The 20,391-nt window shown below is 44.9% G+C and overlaps 1 protein-coding gene and 1 pseudogene across 4 annotated transcripts in view; one reads left to right on the top strand and one right to left on the bottom strand.

Annotated features, from left to right (window-relative positions):
- Positions 1-1,766: 1,766 nt before the first annotated feature.
- LOC306914470 (tripartite motif-containing protein 16-like) overlaps positions 1,767-20,391 on the bottom strand; it is a 30,217-nt gene continuing 11,592 nt past the window's right edge. For all 3 annotated transcript variants that reach the window (XM_079491505.1, XM_079491506.1, XM_079491504.1), the window contains 9 exons: positions 20,210-20,360; positions 19,568-19,627; positions 19,412-19,482; positions 6,944-7,324; positions 5,928-6,023; positions 4,258-4,491; positions 3,598-3,748; positions 2,983-3,042; positions 1,767-2,897 (listed from right to left, as the gene is read on the bottom strand). In XM_079491505.1, the coding sequence (XP_079347631.1) occupies positions 2,251-2,897; positions 2,983-3,042; positions 3,598-3,748; positions 4,258-4,491; positions 5,928-6,023; positions 6,944-7,324; positions 19,412-19,482; positions 19,568-19,627; positions 20,210-20,360 (1,851 nt within the window). In that variant the 3' untranslated portion in view covers positions 1,767-2,250. The remainder of the gene's footprint in view (positions 2,898-2,982; positions 3,043-3,597; positions 3,749-4,257; positions 4,492-5,927; positions 6,024-6,943; positions 7,325-19,411; positions 19,483-19,567; positions 19,628-20,209; positions 20,361-20,391) is intronic.
- On the top strand, positions 10,247-11,252 carry LOC306913730 (von Willebrand factor A domain-containing protein 5A-like; annotated as a pseudogene). Its single transcript has one exon. The product of its transcript is annotated as a von Willebrand factor A domain-containing protein 5A-like (transcript).

The following is a 20,391-nucleotide window of genomic DNA, read 5'->3' as shown; positions in this document are numbered from 1 at the left end:
TAAATACATTTCCTAACTAAACAACCCCAACCCTTCCCCGACCCTTCCTAGTACAAGAAACTAACAAACAATTCTCTTTATTGTTAATGGTATTTAATGTTTGTGTTAGAGACATGACGACCCTTCATTGTCAATGGTGTTTTAAAACAAACATTGAACTAAAAACAAACATTAAACCTAATTATAGGAGGGGCTAGCGCCCCTCAAAAACAGGGATGTGGGCAGGGAAACCACTTTGAGAACCAATTAGCTCACACACAGCTAGATGCCCCTTGACAAGGTTGACTAAAATATATATTATATATTCAAAGTTTGAAGAATTTTAATGAACTTAAAATCAAAACTAAACTAAAAACACTGAAACTGCAGGATTTTATACCATTCAAAGCAAACGATAATAGGATACGAGATGGAAGAATGTCAATGTTTTACATAATAAAACAAAATACATACATACATGGATGCACCTGGGACGTATCCTCAGTGATGTATCCCAAGGTCATCGGGGTTTCGGGTCTCCCAACATCAAACCCCTCACTCAGGTGACCCAGCCGGGGTGATCAAGTCCCGACTTACGCCCCAGTAGCTACCCTCGATCAGTCCCATTAGGGAAAAACCAGGGCCACACAATCCGTTCCTCCTGAACTACTCTGCCGGGACTGGGGGGTACCATTCTGGCGCTTGGAAGGACTAGGCTCTGTGGGTTGACTCCTGTCCGGGCCCCTCCTACGTCTCACCAGGTCCACTCCTGCTCTCACCCGGTCAGGCCCTGTGCGTTGCACCAGACTCCCAGCACCAGGCACTTTATTCAGGAATGGTGGATTCTCGAGCCGCAACAGTTCCGCAGGCTCCACCTTGCCCTTGGTGGTGCCGCAGGCTCCGCTTGAGGCTTGAATGGCCCTCCTAAAGGCCTCGCCGTGGGTTTGTTGGGCTTCTTCCTCACGGAAGACACAGGCTGGGGCGCCAACCCATACTGCTCCCGGGTGGTGTTATATATTATTTTCATGAATGTGTCATTTACTTCCCAGCAACCACCGTAGATTCTAATCCCTAAACCCAAGCATTAGCCTTTGATGTTCTTGTCTTTTTGTCTCTTGTATATTTGTCTTTTAAATGCTGCCATTTCTTTTTGCATTACTATATTGGTCTACTTGCGTTGCTAACAATGTCTTAGGAGCTGAGGTCTTTATGTACTTTTATCTTGTTGAATGACTATTACTCATAGTGCTACAGTGTGAGGTCTATATTGTACTTTTATCTTGTTGAATGACTATTACTCATAGTGCTACAGTGTGAGGTCTATATTGTACGTTTATCTTGTTGAATGACTATTACTCATAGTGCTACAGTGTGAGGTCTATATTGTACGTTTATCTTGTTGAATGACTAGTACTCATAGTGCTACAGTGTGAGGTCTATATTGTACTGTTATCTTGTTGAATGACTATTACTCATAGTGCTACAGTGTGAGGTCTATATTGTACTGTTATCTTGTTGAATGACTATTACTCATAGTGCTACAGTGTCTGAGGAGGTCTTGTGGACACAACATGTAACAATAAAGAGCATCTTGAACCTTGAATCATTGCTGCCATCAACATTAGTCCCCGTTACCATTAAAGCACACAGCTGGCATGCTGTGGCTGTGTGGCACCGCACCGCCCTCTACTGGTGACAGAGGAGTAGTTGAGGTTATACAGTTTTAAAAGGCAGGAATAGAAGTCATTTTTATGGATTTTATCAAGATAGTTGAAAATAACAACAACTCTCTCGTCATTACCAACCTTTATTGCAAGAATACTGCCGACAGCAGTGGTTCCCAAAGAGGGATCTTAATGTGTATACAGTGTAATTATACAGTATACGTTTATAGAGAGGACATCTGCACATTTATAAAGTTACAATTTAATGTCTTTTAAGACCTCTTTATTTACCAAATTGTCATATAAAGACAGGGGTAAACGTTGTGAAAATAGACGATCTACAAGCAACGATCACAACGCCTCGCAGTGCAAGGCAGTAAAAGAAAAAAAAGTAGATTCACAAATTTGTTTGCCTGTTTCTTTACGTATTAAGTGTACGGTATTTGACAATTTGGTATCTTTTATGTGAAAATAAACAATCAAAGCATAACTATCATCTACCAATTAATCCACCAAGTAGTTCCTATACACTATGATCTTCTCTTTCCCTACAGAACACTGGTGAGGTTTTCAACTGAATACCAGGATCAGGTGTCTTTAAACATGCCTACCATATCTTACACACCTCTGCTGTATGAGTTACAGCCATAGTATTGTTCCTACGACGACTCTTAAGTGTTGTGTAATCAGAGGGACCATGAAGCCCTATCCCTGCGTAGAGAGGATGTGTGAAGGTGGTGTGAACTGTGTGGAGGAGGGTTGTTGTGTTGTCACCAACACTGTAGAAGGACAGAGTCCCTGCCTTGTGGTCCAGGAACACCCCCACCCTGGTGGAAGTGAAACTATACGTATACCCATCTGGATAACCACCTGTGGGATCGGTATTAACATCTCTGGTGTAACTAGTAGGCTTTGTCACTTTGGTATCGATGCCGTTGTGTGTGAACCAGCAGTCGTCACCTAAGCATCTTAAACACCAGGACTTTGAATTGAATCCAAAGCTTGACTGAAAACGCTCATGTTTGTCGATGTCGTCGTAACAGACTGCTATATAAACCCGTTCACCCTCATTCCATTCTACTTCCAAGTAACAGCGTTCAGTCAGAGCCTCCTTACACAACACCTGACGGTACAATAAAAATCTCTTTGGATGGTCAGGGTGCTGAGTTTTCTCTCTGGTCACCTTCCTGTTCTCCTCTGACAGGACGAGGTTGTCGTGTACTGTGTTCTTATCCAATGAGAGCGGACAGGAATCTGTGAGAACACACGACAACACATGATGAACGTCAGTGTCATCAAGCTGTTGGTCAGAAAACACTCAGCCTGAACATGGACTCACATTGTAAGAGTTCCTCTCTGGTCTGAGGCTCTGCTGGATGAGAAACATCAGCTGGAGACTCTGGAGACACAAGACATGAGTCAGATGAAGAACACTCTGAAGAATGACCTCAACTAAACACTTGTTTCTCATTGTCTGTTTTTCTGTTTTTTTTGTTCTGTTCTCTTTTGTAATGTTATTTGTTTGTTTTGTTTACATGTTGTTTTTTATGCATATCCACATTAGTATTTTGGAATACATTGGGATAAAGATATAGGCACTAATAAGCTATAAGCTTCCGCCTATGCCTTTTCGATCACCTTAAAATAACTGTTTTATGTGTAATGTCTCTCTGAAAAGATCGAAATAAACTATTCATTCAAAGAATGACCTCAACTAAAACATCAACTAGACACAAGACATGAGTCAGATGAAGAACACTCTGAAGAATGACCTAAAGCATTGCTTCTCAAAGTGGGAATTTTCGGTACGTATCGAGTATCGTGACAGCCTTAAAATCAACTGTTTCTGACTTTAACAATCCACCGTTTACTAAGATGGCTGGTTGACCATTCAATCTGACGTGTGTGTGTGTGTGTGTGTGTGTGTGTGTGTGTGTGTGTGTGTGTGTGTAACCTGTGTGTGTCCAGGGTGTGTTGAGGACCAGGTCCAGGTCATCTCTCAGAGCAGACACATCTTCTCTCAGCTGAGTGAAGGAGCTCAGAGTGGACACGACATCACTGGGTAAGACTGGAGGTCCACTGGAGCTGGACGCACTCTGGACGCTCTGGAGAGAACACATACATAATAGTATTAATAACAATTATTATTATAATATTGCTTCGTAAATCATTTTCATACCAAGGGCCATTCAATTAATATGTATTTGGCCCCCAGACCCCCATCAGAAAATATTGTCTGCCAGACAAGGTTTGTGTTATTAAAATGTTTCAAAGATATTACACTTTTTTTTTTAAATAGCACAATACAATATGTACAGTACAAGGTCAAACGTGTCAATTGGTGAAACGTTGTGAGCTTGTAGATCTGCTATTTTCAAATAACCAACATATTTAGGTTTAAAGTGGTTAAATGGTTTAACCTAAAACTGAAATGCGTGTCATCAGTGTGGGACAGAACCTGAATGAAATGCGTGATGTCATCAGTGTGGGACAGAACCTGAATGAAATGCATGTCATCATCAGTGTGGGACAGAACCTGAATGAAATGCGTGATGTCATCAGTGTGGGACAGAACCCGAATTAAATGCGTGATGTCATCAGTGTGGGACAGAACCTGAATGAAATACGTGATGTCATCAGTGTGGGACAGCTGGTCCAGCTCAGCGTGTGTCCTCTCCAGCTGTGCGATGTCTTCCTCCAGCTGTCTCAGGACGTCCTCAACCTGGGACACGGCTGTCTTCTCCTGCTGTCTGATCATGTCTTTAACCTGGCTGTGTCTTCTGTCCACGCTCGCCTTCATCTCTGAGAACATCTGCTCACTGGCCTCCATGGCTGCTTCTGCAGAGCTCTGCTTAACACACATGCACACAGTCACGCACACACACACACACACACGCACGATCGATCGTGTGGTGCAGTGGGTTGGGATCCAGAATCGCTTCCATCACAACCGTACGTGTCAGTATGTGGACTTCATGTCTGTTATACAATTACAATACCAGTAACCTCGGGTCACCAGGCTTTCCACCTCGGAGGAAATCTGATCTGTGTTACCAAATTGCCGTGTGAACCGGTCTGGAGCGGATGATATCGTTACGTCATGTTGTAGTCACTGTTTTGTAGTCATCAGACCAGAACCATCGAAAGCAGAACTTCCTTTCCCTCAAACCGTAAGAATAATTAATACCTTCTCTATAAAAGCATGACTCGTTCCCTCGTAGCCTGCAGCTTTTATTGGGAAAAATCGGTTTGAGGGAAAAGATTCCAGATTGAGGGTTCCGGCCTGATGACTACAAAACAATGACTACAACATGACGTCACGATATCATCCTGATGACTACAAAACAATGACTACAACATGACATAACGATATCATCCTGATGACTACAGAACAATGACTACAACATGACATAACGATATCATCCTGATGACTACAAAACAATGACTACAACATGACATAACGATATCATCCTGATGACTACAGAACAATGACTACAACATGACGTAACGATATCATCCTGATGACTACAAAACAATGACTACAACATGACATAACGATATAATCCTGATGACTACAGAACAATGACTACAACATGACGTAACGATATCATCCTGATGACTACAAAACAATGACTACAACATGACATAACGATATCATCCTGATGACTACAAAACAATGACTACAACATGACATAACGATATCATCCTGATGACTACAAAACAATGACTACAACATGACATAACGATATCATCCTGATGACTACAGAACAATGACTACAACATGACATAACGATATCATCCCGATGACTACAAAACAATGACTACAACATGACATAACGATATCATCCTGATGACTACAGAACAATGACTACAACATGACGTAACGATATCATCCGCTCCCGACCGGATCATAAACCCGAAAAGGAATGCTGCCCAGGCTACAATACCAGTGGTTCTAAAACCGTTTAATTTCAAGGGTGATATTTGTAGCTGTACATAATATTCTATGGACTACAGAACATCAGGAACTACTGAGTAGTCACAGTAAGTAACAGAACATCAGGAACTACTGAGTAGTCACAGTAAGTAACAGAACATCAGAACTACTGAGTAGTCACAGTAAGTAACAGAACATCAGGAACTACTGAGTAGTCACAGTAAGTAACAGAACATCAGGAACTACTGAGTAGTCACAGTAAGTAACAGAACATCAGGAACTACTGAGTAGTCACAGTAAGTAACAGAACATCAGGAACTATTAGCTAGCCTGATGTGAACTCTGACCTTCAGGGTCTCCTTGACCTCTCTCAGCTCTTTCACTTCCTTCTTTCTCTCCTGGATCTTCTGCTGGAGGTTTTGCTGACTCGTCCCCAACTGTTTCTGCAAGAGAACGTTTGGATTCACACACAACGTGAAGACACAGTTGACACAATACGTTCATTTATACACCGATAGCAGGGCAGCTCTGCTACTCTCTCTTTGATGTGTGATAGTGCTGCTCAATTAATCATAAAAAAAGATTGAGATCTAGATTCAGACACCTACTGTATGCAATCTGATTTTGTGAAGAACGGTGCAGCACTAGATGGCTGTCCAATTCATTTTAGTTACTCTTATGTTTTTGTTTATGCTTTTTGAATAAATATTTTCATGGAAAAAATGACAATCGTGTGAGAATCGTGATCTCAATTCTCGTGGAGGAAAATCGAGATTCACAGTTGAGCAAGAATCGTGCAGCACTGGGAGGTCTGCCTTCTCATGCATAAAAAATGAGATGTTTGCTCAAACATTGTGAAAATAGTAGATCTACAAGCTCACACCTCCTCGCGTTGAGAGGCGTTGTGAGCTTGTAGATCGGCTATTTTCACAAATTGTATCTGTGGAACCGAGTCAACCTTAAACTGAATGCCTGAACTCCTACATTTCCTTGCGGTACCTGTCTGTGGCTCCTCTCTACGGTACCTGTCTGTGGCTCCTCTCTACGGTACCTGTCTGTGGCTCCTCTCTACGGTACCTGTCTGTGGCTCCTCTCTACGGTACCTGTCTGTGGCTCCTCTCTACGGTACCTGTCTGTGGCTCCTCTCTACGGTACCTGTCTGTGGCTCCTCTCTACGGTACCTGTCTGTGGCTCCTCTCTACGGTACCTGTCTGTGGCTCCTCTCTACGGTACCTGTCTGTGGCTCCTCTCTACGGTACCTGTCTGTGGCTCCTCTCTACGGTACCTGTCTGTGGCTCCTCTCTACGGTACCTGTCTGTGGCTCCTCTCTACGGTACCTGTCTGTGGCTCCTCTCTACGGTACCTGTCTGTGGCTCATCTCCGCGGCCGCTGACACCGTGTCGTGGCCCTTGTGTTCATCCATGGCACACAGGTAGCAGATGAACTGCTGGTCCGTGCGACAGAACACCTCCATGGGCTTGTGGTGTCTGGAGCACATGTTGTGGTGCAGACGGGCCGCGCGCGTGGCCGGGACCAGCTTGTGCTTCTTAAATGCAGGAACATTGTAGTGAAGCTGGAGGTGAGTGTCGCAGTAGGACAGCTCACACCCCAGACAGGACATCACGGCTTTGTGGCGTCTGCTTTCGGGGCAAAGGTCACAGGCTACGTCCGCAGGGCCGGCGTAGAGCGGAGCGGCAGAGACAGAAGACCGCTGAACATCTGGAGTCCTCAGTTTCTCCACAAGCTGCAAATAGATTCAGATTCACGTTATTGTCACGTAGATGCACTGGTTAGGTACATGTGGAAAACATACACTCGGAAGCTCCACTGCAATACAAAACGACAACCTAAAATCACTCAATAAAAACAATAACAGCCAGGGCACAAATATCAGTGAAAGTGCAAAGTGTGTGCTGAGGGTTTTTGCACAGTCAGTCTTTCCTGAGAAAGAACAGCTGTCCCTTAGCCTGCTGGTGTGTGTAAAGCTCACTCACTGATGACAACTAAAGTAATGCTTAATGTAAGTCGCTCTGGATTTTAAGAGCGTCTGGGATAAATGCCTAAATTGTAAACTAAGCCAACAGGAATCTCTAGTCATTCTATGTACTGTACATGTCCATGATCATAGGAATGTTAACTATCTGAGCATGTCTTACATAGAATTCAGACTTATTTAAAATGAACATTTATTTCAGCATTAATGATGCTATACATTCTTTCCAACGTGTAAACAGTACATCCTTACAACTTCAGAGCCAAAAATAACTAAGTGGTTATTTTCTTGAACTGTCTTTTTTTACAGGCTCACAACTACGCATCAGGGCAGCTCAAGGTACAGTTCACTTCCTGAACATGACACTGGTACAGAATATATATACTCCAGATGATCAGCCTGTAGCACTTGACCTAGTTTTGACAACAACCATCCTGGTCATTTTTCCTCATGTTTTGACCACAATGTTAAAATGGAAGATAGAGAGCATGTTTTTAAACGCTAGGTTCATTGTTTACTATCACAATAGACTGCCACACCTTAAAAATAAAATGAAAATGAAAAAGAGAAAAGAAAAAGAGACAAAAAGAAAAAACATGGACTTACTCACCACCATAAATGATAACATTCTAACCAAGTGATCAGTAAAGTCATGTTGTTATTCAGCTCTAGCATTAATACTTATATTACATTAAAGTCTTTGGAGTTTAGTTCAAAATAGCCTTTGTACTTTCGCACTTGGGCTCTGTACATCTACATAAACGTTCATATTTAAAATATAAACAGCTTCCCCAATGGGCACGGACGTTACAATCATGTACAGATGATCAGAAGTACCCTTATAGTCCGTATTGTTCAATAAAACGCATTTTAATCCCATCGGTGTCTATTTTTCCTCGAAGAGTTATAACATATCATCAGAGTGCAATACACCTCCCAAACGATAGGGTTGCGCAGTTTAAAGTATAGAGAAAATGGCCACCGATCGGATTAAAAGGCTTTTTATTGAACAATAAGGAATATACAGATACTTCTGAGGGTCCGTACATAATTAAGACATCTGTGGCCATGGGTTTCGCACTTTACATTTGAAATATGAACGTTTATGTAGATATACGGACCCCAAGTGAGAAAGTACAAAGACTATTTTAACTAAACTCCAAGACGCTGGGCGTCAGGATCCAAGTCTACTTCACGTCTCTCTCTGATGGTCATCAGAATGATCACCTCAGCCAGCATGTGGTTCCTCCTCAGAGCAGGCCGTGGACAGAAGGTCTCTCGACACTGAGGACAGCTGGACAGGCTCTTCTCCTCGGCCTCCTGGTCCCAGGCTCCTTCGATGCAGCCGAAGCAGTAGCTGTGTCCGCAGGGCAGAGTCACTGGCTCTTTCAGCACCTCCACGCACAGAGAACAACTGAACAACTGGTCCTGGTCCACGACTAGAGACATTTTACTGACTGACGATCACCTCTCTGTGGAGAATGACTGTTGACTGAGACTAACGTGAGTTCCCAGAACTAGAAGTTCTCTCATAAAAACAGGAGGACTGATTCTGGGCGAGGCTGAAACACAGAAACAAACACATTTAGGTTTCGTTTACTCTGAACTCCCTAACCAGTGTGTTGCCAGATCGGATGTCACGGGAGAAACAAGCGGTCAGGTCTATGAAAACAAAGCCAAAAGGTGCGCCAACAAGGCTGTTGGGTTGTTTTGTTAAATGTTTGGTATTTTGTTAAATATTTGGTATTTTGGTAATGAGAGCGTTGTTATTTTTCAACTATCTTATCTATAATATCCAGAAAGTTCATTTCCTTTTCATATCATATTCTTCCTCCTCCTTGCCCATTAAAGCTGTATAACCACAACTCATCTGTACCACTAGAGGGCGGTGTGGTGCCACACAGCCACAGCATGCCAGCTGTGTGCATTAATGGTGACTTTTGATTGATCGAAGTATTTATTAACAGTATGCAGAATAATAGGTACATTTCAAGCACAACTTAATACAAAAACTGTTAACTGTGGACGACACCATAAAGCATTAGCCTGGTATCCAGCCTGCTTCGCTACGTTCGGCGGATTTTTTTTGAGAGAAAAAAAAATCCGCCGAACGTAGCGAAGCAGGCTGGATACCAGGCTAATAAAGCATTACACTTGTTTACAACAGGGTCCACCGTTTTCAATTCATCATAACATTTAGAGACATACAAATAGGCTATACACTTTATATAACAAAAAAACAGGAAATCATCATAAAAGGAGACAAATGGGACAGGGCCTAATAACTAATGATGATGGCAGCAATAATACAAGGTGCTTTTTATTGTTACATGTTGTGTCCACAAGACCTCCTCACACACTGTAGCACTATGAGTACTAGTACTCTCCCCCTCCCCCACCGCCCCCCCCCCCCTTTCCCCTCACTGTATATGTTTCTTTTCCCTTTTTTTCATGATGAATTCCTGTACTGTACTGTACAGACTCAAACCATATATGGGCATAGCACCGGAAATGACGGAACTAAACTCCAAAAACTAACTTTTACCCAAATATATATTTAGAAAATAATAAACTTATAAAACTAACAAATTGCATAATAATTACAACACGACGGCAGTAATTGTAAGTATAGTATATTATATATATAAGTATACTCTAGTATATTCCACTGTAATGTCTATCAGTCCAATATGTAATAATGCGAGGGTGAAGTGCTGCATTCTGCTCTCCTCCCAGAAGGAGCCGGTTCCTCTGAAAGCCTGGAGGTGGAGGTGAGGGACCACGTGGCCACCGTCACCTCCACCCTGCGCTACGAGAACGGCGAGGAGCGCCCCCCTGGAGGCCGTGTTTGTCTTCCCGCTGCCCGGCGACACCGCCGTCTGCCACTTCAGTGCGGCGCTGGGCCGCCGTGGCGAGGTGGTGGCCGAGGTGAGGGAGAGGCGGCGAGCCCGCGAGGAGTACGACGACGCGCTGAGCTCCGGCGGCCACGCCTTCCTGCTGGAGGAGAGCGAGCGGAGCCCCGACGTGTTCTCCCTGAGCGTGGGCAGCCTGCCTCCGGGGGAGAGCGCCACCGTCAGGCTGGAGTACGTCACCGAGCTGGCCCTGGAGGCCGACGGCGGCCTGAGGTTCTGTCTGCCCACCGTGCTCAACCCCCGCTACCGGCCTCAAGGGGGCGGCGGCGGCGGTCAGCCTCAGGCCAACTCCGTCCCGGCCTCTCTGGTGCCCTACGCTCTGTCCTTCGTTGCCCGACTGAGCTCTCCTCGGCCCATCTCCAGAGTGGAGTCCCAACTGTTCCCTGGAGTCCGTCCGGTACCTGGACGACGCCGAGCGGACCCGGGCCACGGTCAGGCTGGCCGCGGGACACAGGTTCGACCGAGACGTGGAGCTGCTGGTTTATTACGCCGACGCCCACCGGCCCACCGCCGTGGTGGAGGCGGGACGAGAGTCCGGCGCCACCGGCTCTCTGATGGGCGACCCGGTGGTCATGCTGAGCCTGTACCCGGAGTTCCCCGATGGCAGCGCGACGGCGACCGCGTCGACTCCGCGCGGGGAGTTCCTGTTCCTGATGGACCGTTCCGGAAGCATGGACTCTCGCAGCGGGCGCGGCCAGACGCGCATCGCCAGCGCCAGGGACACGCTGCTGCTCCTGCTCAAGAGTCTGCCCGTGGGCTGCGACTAGTTTTAGTTTTAGTCCACTAAATATAAGATTTGTCGACTAAATCTAGTTGACAGGCCTTGATGCCACCGTAATGGCTGATTTTACACTTGCTGAAAATAGCCGATCTAGATCTGCTATTTTAAGCATGCAACAAAGTGTAAAATGACTTATACTGGATCTCTTGTCCACTAGTCGCTTCCTAACATTTTAGTGTAGTTTTTATTTGTTGACGAAATTGTCAATATATTTAGTCTCATAGTTTTTGTCCATCAGCTAAATGATAGTTAGGAACCAAATGGACCCATGGATCTGTAACTCCAAATGGAACCAAATGGAACAAATGGAACCAAATGGTTCCATTTGTACACTCTCAGAGTTAAACTAAGAGTGATTTTAATACAATATACATGCAGAGGTCCTCTGGGGTCCTGAAATTCACTGCTAGAGCCGTAAAACTCCCTGGCATATCTTTTCAAATGGGGGTCCGCGGGCTAATTAGTGTCAATTTGGGGGTCCTTGGCACGAAAAGGTTTGGGACCCACTGGTCTAGGAGTTCCCCAGTGCAGGAGGTCCCTGGTTCACAGCTCACCAGGCGGAAGATCCCTGGTTCACAGCTCACCAGGCAGGAGGTCCCTGGTTCACAGCTCACCAGGCGGAAGATCCCTGGTTCACAGCTCACCAGGCGGAAGATCCCTGGTTCACAGCTCACCAGGCAGAAGGTCCCTGGTTCACAGCTCACCAGGCAGGAGGTCCCTGGTTCACAGCTCACCAGGCGGAAGATCCCTGGATCACAGCTCACCAGGCAGAAGGTCCCTGGTTCACAGCTCACCAGGCAGGAGGTCCCTGGTTCACAGCTCACCAGGCGGAAGATCCCTGGTTCACAGCTCACCAGGCAGAAGGTCCCTGGTTCACAGCTCACCAGGCAGAAGGTCCCTGGTTCACAGCTCACCAGGCAGAAGATCCCTGGTTCACAGCTCACCAGGCAGAAGGTCCCTGGTTCACAGCTCATCAGGCAAAAGGTCCCTGGTTCACAGCTCACCAGGCAGAAGGTCCCTGGTTCACAGCTCACCAGGCAGAAGGTCCCTGGTTCACAGCTCACCAGGCAGAAGGTCCCTGGTTCACAGCTCACCAGGCAGAAGGTCCCTGGATCACAGCTCACCAGGCAGAAGATCCCTGGTTCACAGCTCACCAGGCAGAAGGTCCCTGGTTCACAGCTCACCAGGCAGAAGGTCCCTGGATCACAGCTCACAGGCAGAAGGTCCCTGGTTCACAGCTCATCAGGCAAAAGGTCCCTGGTTCACAGCTCACCAGGCAGAAGGTCCCTGGATCACAGCTCACAGGCAGAAGGTCCCTGGTTCACAGCTCACCAGACAGAAGATCCCTGGTACACAGCTCACCAGGTAGAAGGTCCCTGGTTCACAGCTCACCAGGCAGAAGATCCCTGGTTCACAGCTCACCAGACAGAAGATCCCTGGTACACAGCTCACCAGGTAGAAGGTCCCTGGTTCACAGCTCACCAGGCAGAAGGTCCCTGGTTCACAGCTCACCAGGCAGAAGGTCCCTGGTTCACAGCTCACCAGACAGAAGATCCCTGGTACACAGCTCATCAGGCAAAAGGTCCCTGGTTCACAGCTCACCAGGCAGAAGGTCCCTGGATCACAGCTCACAGGCAGAAGGTCCCTGGTTCACAGCTCATCAGGCAAAAGGTCCCTGGTTCACAGCTCACCAGGCAGAAGGTCCCTGGATCACAGCTCACAGGCAGAAGGTCCCTGGTTCACAGCTCACCAGACAGAAGATCCCTGGTACACAGCTCACCAGGTAGAAGGTCCCTGGTTCACAGCTCACCAGGCAGAAGATCCCTGGTTCACAGCTCACCAGACAGAAGATCCCTGGTACACAGCTCACCAGGTAGAAGGTCCCTGGTTCACAGCTCACCAGGCAGAAGGTCCCTGGTTCACAGCTCACCAGGCAGAAGGTCCCTGGTTCACAGCTCACCAGACAGAAGATCCCTGGTACACAGCTCACCAGGTAGAAGGTCCCTGGTTCACAGCTCACCAGGCAGAAGATCCCTGGTTCACAGCTCACCAGACAGAAGATCCCTGGTACACAGCTCACCAGGTAGAAGGTCCCTGGTTCACAGCTCACCAGGCAGAAGATCCCTGGTTCACAGCTCACCAGGCAGAAGATCCCTGGTTCACAACTCACCAGGCAGGGACACTAACAAAACCCTATCATGGATAGACACATGTTGTCATGTCTGAGGTCCTCTCATTCTGTACGTGTTTTTAATCCTTATCATCAATCATGTATTTTAATACTTTTATTCTCAGTTGTACTCGATTTTTCTATTGAATGTGTTTCAAGTGTATATTAAGTTTTCTGCTCAAGCGTGTACGTCTCCTCTGAGGGGTGGACTGACAGGGTCTAGCCCTGGGAGTGGTCTCCTCTGAGGGGTGGACTGACAGGGTCTAGCCCTGGGAGTGGTCTCCTCTGAGGGGTGGGCTGACAGGGTCTAGCCCTGGGAGTGGTCTCCTCTGAGGGGTGGACTGACAGGGTCTAGCCCTGGGAGTGGTTTCCTCTGAGGGGTGGACTGACAGGGTCTAGCCCTGGGAGTGGTCTCCTCTGAGGGGTGGGCTGACAGGGTCTAGCCCTGGGAGTGGTCTCCTCTGAGGGGTGGACTGACAGGGTCTAGCCCTGGGAGTGGTCTCCTCTGAGGGGTGGGCTGACAGGGTCTAGCCCTGGGAGTGGTCTCCTCTGAGGGGTGGACTGACAGGGTCTAGCCCTGGGAGTGGTCTCCTCTGAGGGGTGGGCTGACAGGGTCTAGCCCTGGGAGTGGTCTCCTCTGAGGGGTGGGCTGACAGGGTCTAGCCCTGGGAGTGGTCTCCTCTGAGGGGTGGGCTGACAGGGTCTAGCCCTGGGAGTGGTTTCCTCTGAGGGGTGGACTGACAGGGTCTAGCCCTGGGAGTGGTCTCCTCTGAGGGGTGGGCTGACAGGGTCTAGCCCTGGGAGTGGTCTCCTCTGAGGGGTGGACTGACAGGGTCTAGCCCTGGGAGTGGTCTCCTCTGAGGGGTGGGCTGACAGGGTCTAGCCCTGGAGTGGTCTCCTCTGAGGGGTGGGCTGACAGGGTCTAGCCCTGGGAGTGGTCTCCTCTGAGGGGTGGGCTGACAGGGTCTAGCCCTGGGAGTGGTTTCCTCTGAGGGGTGGACTGACAGGGTCTAGCCCTGGGAGTGGTCTCCTCTGAGGGGTGGGCTGACAGGGTCTAGCCCTGGGAGTGGTCTCCTCTGAGGGGTGGACTGACAGGGTCTAGCCCTGGGAGTGGTCTCCTCTGAGGGGTGGGCTGACAGGGTCTAGCCCTGGGAGTGGTTTCCCATCATTAAAAGGGGTGTAACGATACATTGTAACAGCGATACGATACATGGACGATATATTGGTTCATTATGGCGATACGATACGATTCAATGATTTGAAATCGATACAGTAACTATTTAGCAAAGACATGAAATACTGTACAGTATGTGTGAAACATGTGCTGGGATAGTGCATATTGTGAAGGGAAAATGTATGAATTTTGATATAAATAAATAAACGCAGCGATTCTCTGGAAAATAAATAGACATTAATGTAATTAAAAGCCCTCTTTTTCTTTTTCTTCTTTATTGATACAATCGATACTTTGCATTTCAAAACGATACGATACAACGTCAATGTTGCCGTTTAAATTTCGATATACTTCGATTCTTGAAATTAAAACTTGATTTTTCGATGCAGTTATATATATCGTTACACCCTTAATTAATAATCAATGCTTTTTGTTAGAGATGTCCCGGTAAAGTATCAGATCGGCCCTTATTTGTCATATCGGGTCATATCGGTATCGGCAAATATGCCAGTCTAACCACAGATCCGACACAGGGGTAATGGGTTCACACTATGGCAGGTAAATAACATGTTGGGGCATGTGGAGTTTGCTTTGGAGTTGCCCCAAACTGCAAGTGCACATTTGAGTGAGGAGTCTGCTATAAACACAACACAAGATATATAGCTAGATAGCTATAAACACTATACTCCCGGACGGTGGACTTCAAAATAAGATATTTTTCTGTGTGGCGTTTGCATGTTCTCCCCGTGTCCCCTAGGGTAGGTACCCTCACAAAAAACATGCAGTAATCCTGGTCTCTAAACTGCCTCCCCCTGGCCAGATGGAGGGGGAAGGAACTGGTCGGAATAACGTGTTCCTTCTACGCGCTACGTCCAATCAGGGAAACTCCCCCCTGTCAGGTGTAAAGGAGCAACTTGGACACTCAGGCATGAAGGAAGCATGAGTTCAAGTCCGTTGCTCTCCCCATGTCCCCCATATATATATATCGCAGGTTGAAAACCCACCTCTTCAGGAAACACTACCCTTCCTCTCTGCCTGACCTACTTGTTGTTAACTAGTTGTACGAACGCTTGTTTTCTATTGTTGTATTGTTTATTGGATCTTGTTTAGTCGATACACTTAATTGTTTTAGCTCATGCTCATTTGATTTAGCTATTTTGTCTCATCTGTTTAAGGAAATAGGTAGCTGATATATTGCACTTTTACCTTAGCGCTAGGTATACTCTTGGTTGCTTGTTTTTGCAGAAAATGCACTAAAGACTTCTGGTGATTAGTAGTTTTTGTTCCCTACCTATGTTGAATACACTTATTGTAAGTCGCTTTGGATAAAAGCGTCTGCTAAATGACTGTAATGTAATGTAATATATGGGGACTAGGTTGGCGGAGGGTGTGTAGAGCCCAGGATCACATTAGATAATTGACACAGGGGTGAAAAATGTGTTACAAAATCGTGGGATAAAAATTATAGAAAAGAAAATATAGATATTTTTTTATTATTATAAATGTTATTCTTTGGTATTGGTATCGGCTAACAGAAATTGTGGTAATCGGATCGGAAATGAAAACAGTGTATCGTGACATCCCTACTTTTTGTTCTGTTTTGTGTCATTATAATATTTTCCTGATGAAGACCTGTCCTACAGTCTTATACCATAATGTATAATTATAATAAATAGCAATACATTTAATCATATTTCATGTCAACAGCCTAAACATGGATGTATACTTTTCATATATAAACAACTAAACATTGCAATATGAAATAACAACCCAGAAGTCTTTTTTTTCTTCATCTTTTCTTTCAAAGTTGGTTTATTTACTTCCATATTTCTCAAGCAAAGTTTTTTTTTTTTTTTTTCATTATTATTAATTTTATATTAATGTAATTAAAAAAAGATAAAACTTGGAATTTTTCTGTCTTTTATATACAAGCAAAACAAACCCATATGAAATAAAAAAAAACCAAAACAAATAAAAACGATATAAACGAGAACTTTAAAACAATCCCTGCAACAATACATTGAATAGGAGGATCTCTAGAAGCTTCTGGATGGGATTCATAGCGTAGCTCCGCCATGAACTCACAAGCACGGTGGGAGCCAAGAATCACGCACACACACGACGCACGCACGCCCACACACACACGCACGCCCGCACACACACGCACGCCCGCACACACACGACGCACGCCCACACACACACTCGGAGATGCCAAAAGGTTCAGGTTGTGTAGCTGAGACACACTAGTGATGCACCGAATATTCGGCCGCAGAAAATATTCGGCAGAAAATGGCTAGTAAAAATGCATTTTCGGCCTATTCGGTTTCGGCCCTGAATAGGCAGAAAATATATCACCGAATATAGTGTATGCAATTAATGCATTCAAAAGAGCTGAATAAATGTTTTATGGACCCATAATAGTGATTATTAAGTTTTGCCATAACCATTTATTTTGCCATAGATCAGGTAGCTTTTAAGGTACGGCCATGACAGCAATGGTAGGAAAAAAAGATGTATAATATTAATCATATTTGGGTATTTCGGCCAACTGTTTCCTATATTCGGTTTCGGCCAAGAATGTCCCTTTGGGTGCACCCTAGTACAGACTGGGAGGATATGCATGGAACAGACTGGTATAGCGTGGAGTGGCATATATAAAACATGTGACATTTACTTCCCAGCAACGACCGTAGATTCTAATCCCTAAACCCAAGCATTAGCCTTTGATGTTCTTGTCTTTTTGTCTCTTGTATATTTGTCTTTTAAATGCTGCCATTTCTTTTTGCATTACTATATTGGTCTACTTGCGTTGCTACAATGTCTTAGGAGCTGAGGTCTTTATGTACTTTTATCTTGTTGAATGACTATTACTCATAGTGCTACAGTGTGAGGTCTATATTGTACTTTTATCTTGTTGAATCACTATTACTCATAGTGCTACAGTGTGAGGTCTATATTGTACTTTTATCTTGTTGAATCACTATTACTCATAGTGCTACAGTGTGAGGTCTATATTGTACTTTTATCTCGTTGAATGACTATTACTCATAGTGCTACAGTGTGAGGTCTATATTGTACTTTTATCTTGTTGAATGACTATTACTCATAGTGCTACAGTGTGAGGTCTATATTGTACTTTTATCTTGTTGAATGACTATTACTCATAGTGCTACAGTGTCTGAGATCTATATTGTACGTTTATCTCGTTGAATGACTATTACTCATAGTGCTACAGTGTGAGGTCTATATTGTACTGTTATCTCGTTGAATGACTATTACTCATAGTGCTACAGTGTGAGGTCTATATTGTACTGTTATCTCGTTGAATGACTATTACTCATAGTGCTACAGTGTCTGAGGTCTATATTGTACTTTTATCTTGTTGAATGACTATTACTCATAGTGCTACAGTGTGTGAGGTCTATATTGTGCGTTTATCTTGTTGAATGACTATTACTCATAGTGCTACAGTGTCTGAGGAGGTCTTGTGGACACAACATGTAACAATAAAGAGCATCTTGAACCTTGAATCATTGCTGCCATCAACATTAGTCCCCGTTACCATTAAAGCACACAGCTGGCATGCTGTGGCTGTGGCACCGCACCGCCCTCTACTGGTGACACAGAGTAGTTGAGGTTATACAGTTTTAAAAGGCAGGAATAGAAGTCATTGTTATGGATTTTATCAAGATAGTTGAAAATAACAACAACTCTCTCGTCATTACCAACCTTTATTGCAAGAATACTGCCGACAGCAGTGGTTCCCAAAGAGGGATCTTAATGTGTATACAGTGTAATTATACAGTATACGTTTATAGAGAGGACATCTGCACATTTATAAAGTTACAATTTAATGTCTTTTAAGACCTCTTTATTTACCAAATTGTCATATAAAGACAGGGGTAAACGTTGTGAAAATAGACGATCTACAAGCAACGATCACAACGCCTCGCAGTGCAAGGCAGTAAAAGAAAAACAATAGATGCACAAATTTGTTTTCCTGTTTCTTTACGTATTAAATGTACGGTATTTGACAATTTGGTATCTTTTCTTTATGTGAAAATAAACAATCAAAGCATAACTATCATCTACCAATTAATCCACCAAGTAGTTCCTATACATTATGATCTTCTCTTTCCCTACAGAACACTGGTGAGGTTTTCAACTGAATACCAAGATCAGGTGTCTTTAAACATGCCTACCATATCTTACACACCTCTGCTGTATGAGTTACATCCTTAGAATTACGATCACCACAACTGTCCAGTCTGTGCTTACCAAGACTCTTAAGTGTTGTGTAATCAGAGGGGCCGTGAAGCCCTATCCCTGCGTAGAGAGGATGTGTGAAGGTGGTGTGAACTGTGTGGAGGAGGGCTGTTGTGTTGTCACCAACACTGTAGAAGGACAGAGTCCCTGCCTTGTGGTCCAGGAACACCCCCACCCTGGTGGAAGTGAAACTATACGTAGACCACCCATCTTTACGACCACTTGTGGGATCGGTATTAACATCTCTGGTGGAACTAGTAGGCTTTGTCACTTTGGTATCAATGCCGTTGTGTGTGAACCAGCAGTCGTCACCTACGCATCTTAAACACCAGGACTTTGAATTGAATCCAAGGCCTGACTGAAAACGCTCATGTTTGTTGACGTCATCATAACAGACTGCTATATAAATACATTCAGCCTCATTCCATTCTACTTCCAGGTAACAGCGTTCAGTCAGAGCCTCCTTACACAACACCTGACGGTACAATAAAAATCTCTTTGGATGGTCAGGGTGCTGAGTTTTCTGTCGCGTCACCTTCCTGTTCTCCTCTGACAGGACGAGGTTGTCGTGTACTGTGTTTGCATCCAATGAGAGCGGACAGGAATCTGTGAGAACACACGACAACACATGATGAACGTCAGTGTCATCAAGCTGTTGGTCAGAAAACACTCAGCCTGAACATGGACTCACATTGTAAGAGTTCCGCTCTGGTCTGAGGCTCTGCTGGATGAGAAACATCAGCTGGAGACTCTGGAGACACAAGACATGAGTCAGATGAAGAACACTCTGAAGAATGACCTCAACTAAACACTCTGGAGACACAAGACATGAGTCAGATGAAGAACACTCTGAAGAATGACCTCAACTAAACACTTGTTTCTGTTTTTCTGTTTTTTTTTGTTTGTAAATGTTTTTTTTTGTTCTGTTCTCTTTTGTAATGTTATTTTTTTGTTTTGTTTATATGTTGTTTTTTTACTAATAAGCTATAAGCATCACCTTAAAATAACTGTTTTATGTGTAATGTCTCTCTGAAAAGATCGAAATAAACTATTCATTCAAAGAATGACCTCAACTAAACAAGACATAAGACATGAGTCAGATGAAGAACACAACACTCGAAGAAGAAGAATGACCTAAAGCATTGCTTCTCAAAGTGGGAATCGGTACGTATCGAGTATCGTGACAGCCTTAAAATCAACTGTTTCTGACTTTAACAATCCACCGTTTACTAAGATGGCTGGTTGACCATTCAATCTGACCTGTGTGTGTGTGTGTGTGTGTGTGTGTGTGTGTGTGTGTGTGTGTGTGTGTGTGTGTGTGTGTGTGTGTAACCTGTGTGTGTCCAGGGTGTGTTGAGGACCAGGTCCAGGTCATCTCTCAGAGCAGACACATCTTCTCTCAGCTGAGTGAAGGAGCTCAGAGTGGACACGACATCACTGGGTAAGACTGGAGGTCCACTGGAGCTGGACGCACTCTGGACGCTCTGGAGAGAACACATACATAATAGTATTAAT

Source organism: Electrona antarctica, assembly GCF_951216825.1.
Source record: "Electrona antarctica genome assembly, chromosome: 21".
Classification (NCBI taxonomy): Eukaryota; Metazoa; Chordata; class Actinopteri; order Myctophiformes; family Myctophidae; genus Electrona; species Electrona antarctica.
Note: the sequence above shows the minus strand (reverse complement) of the source record. Positions and strands in the feature narration are given on the sequence as shown.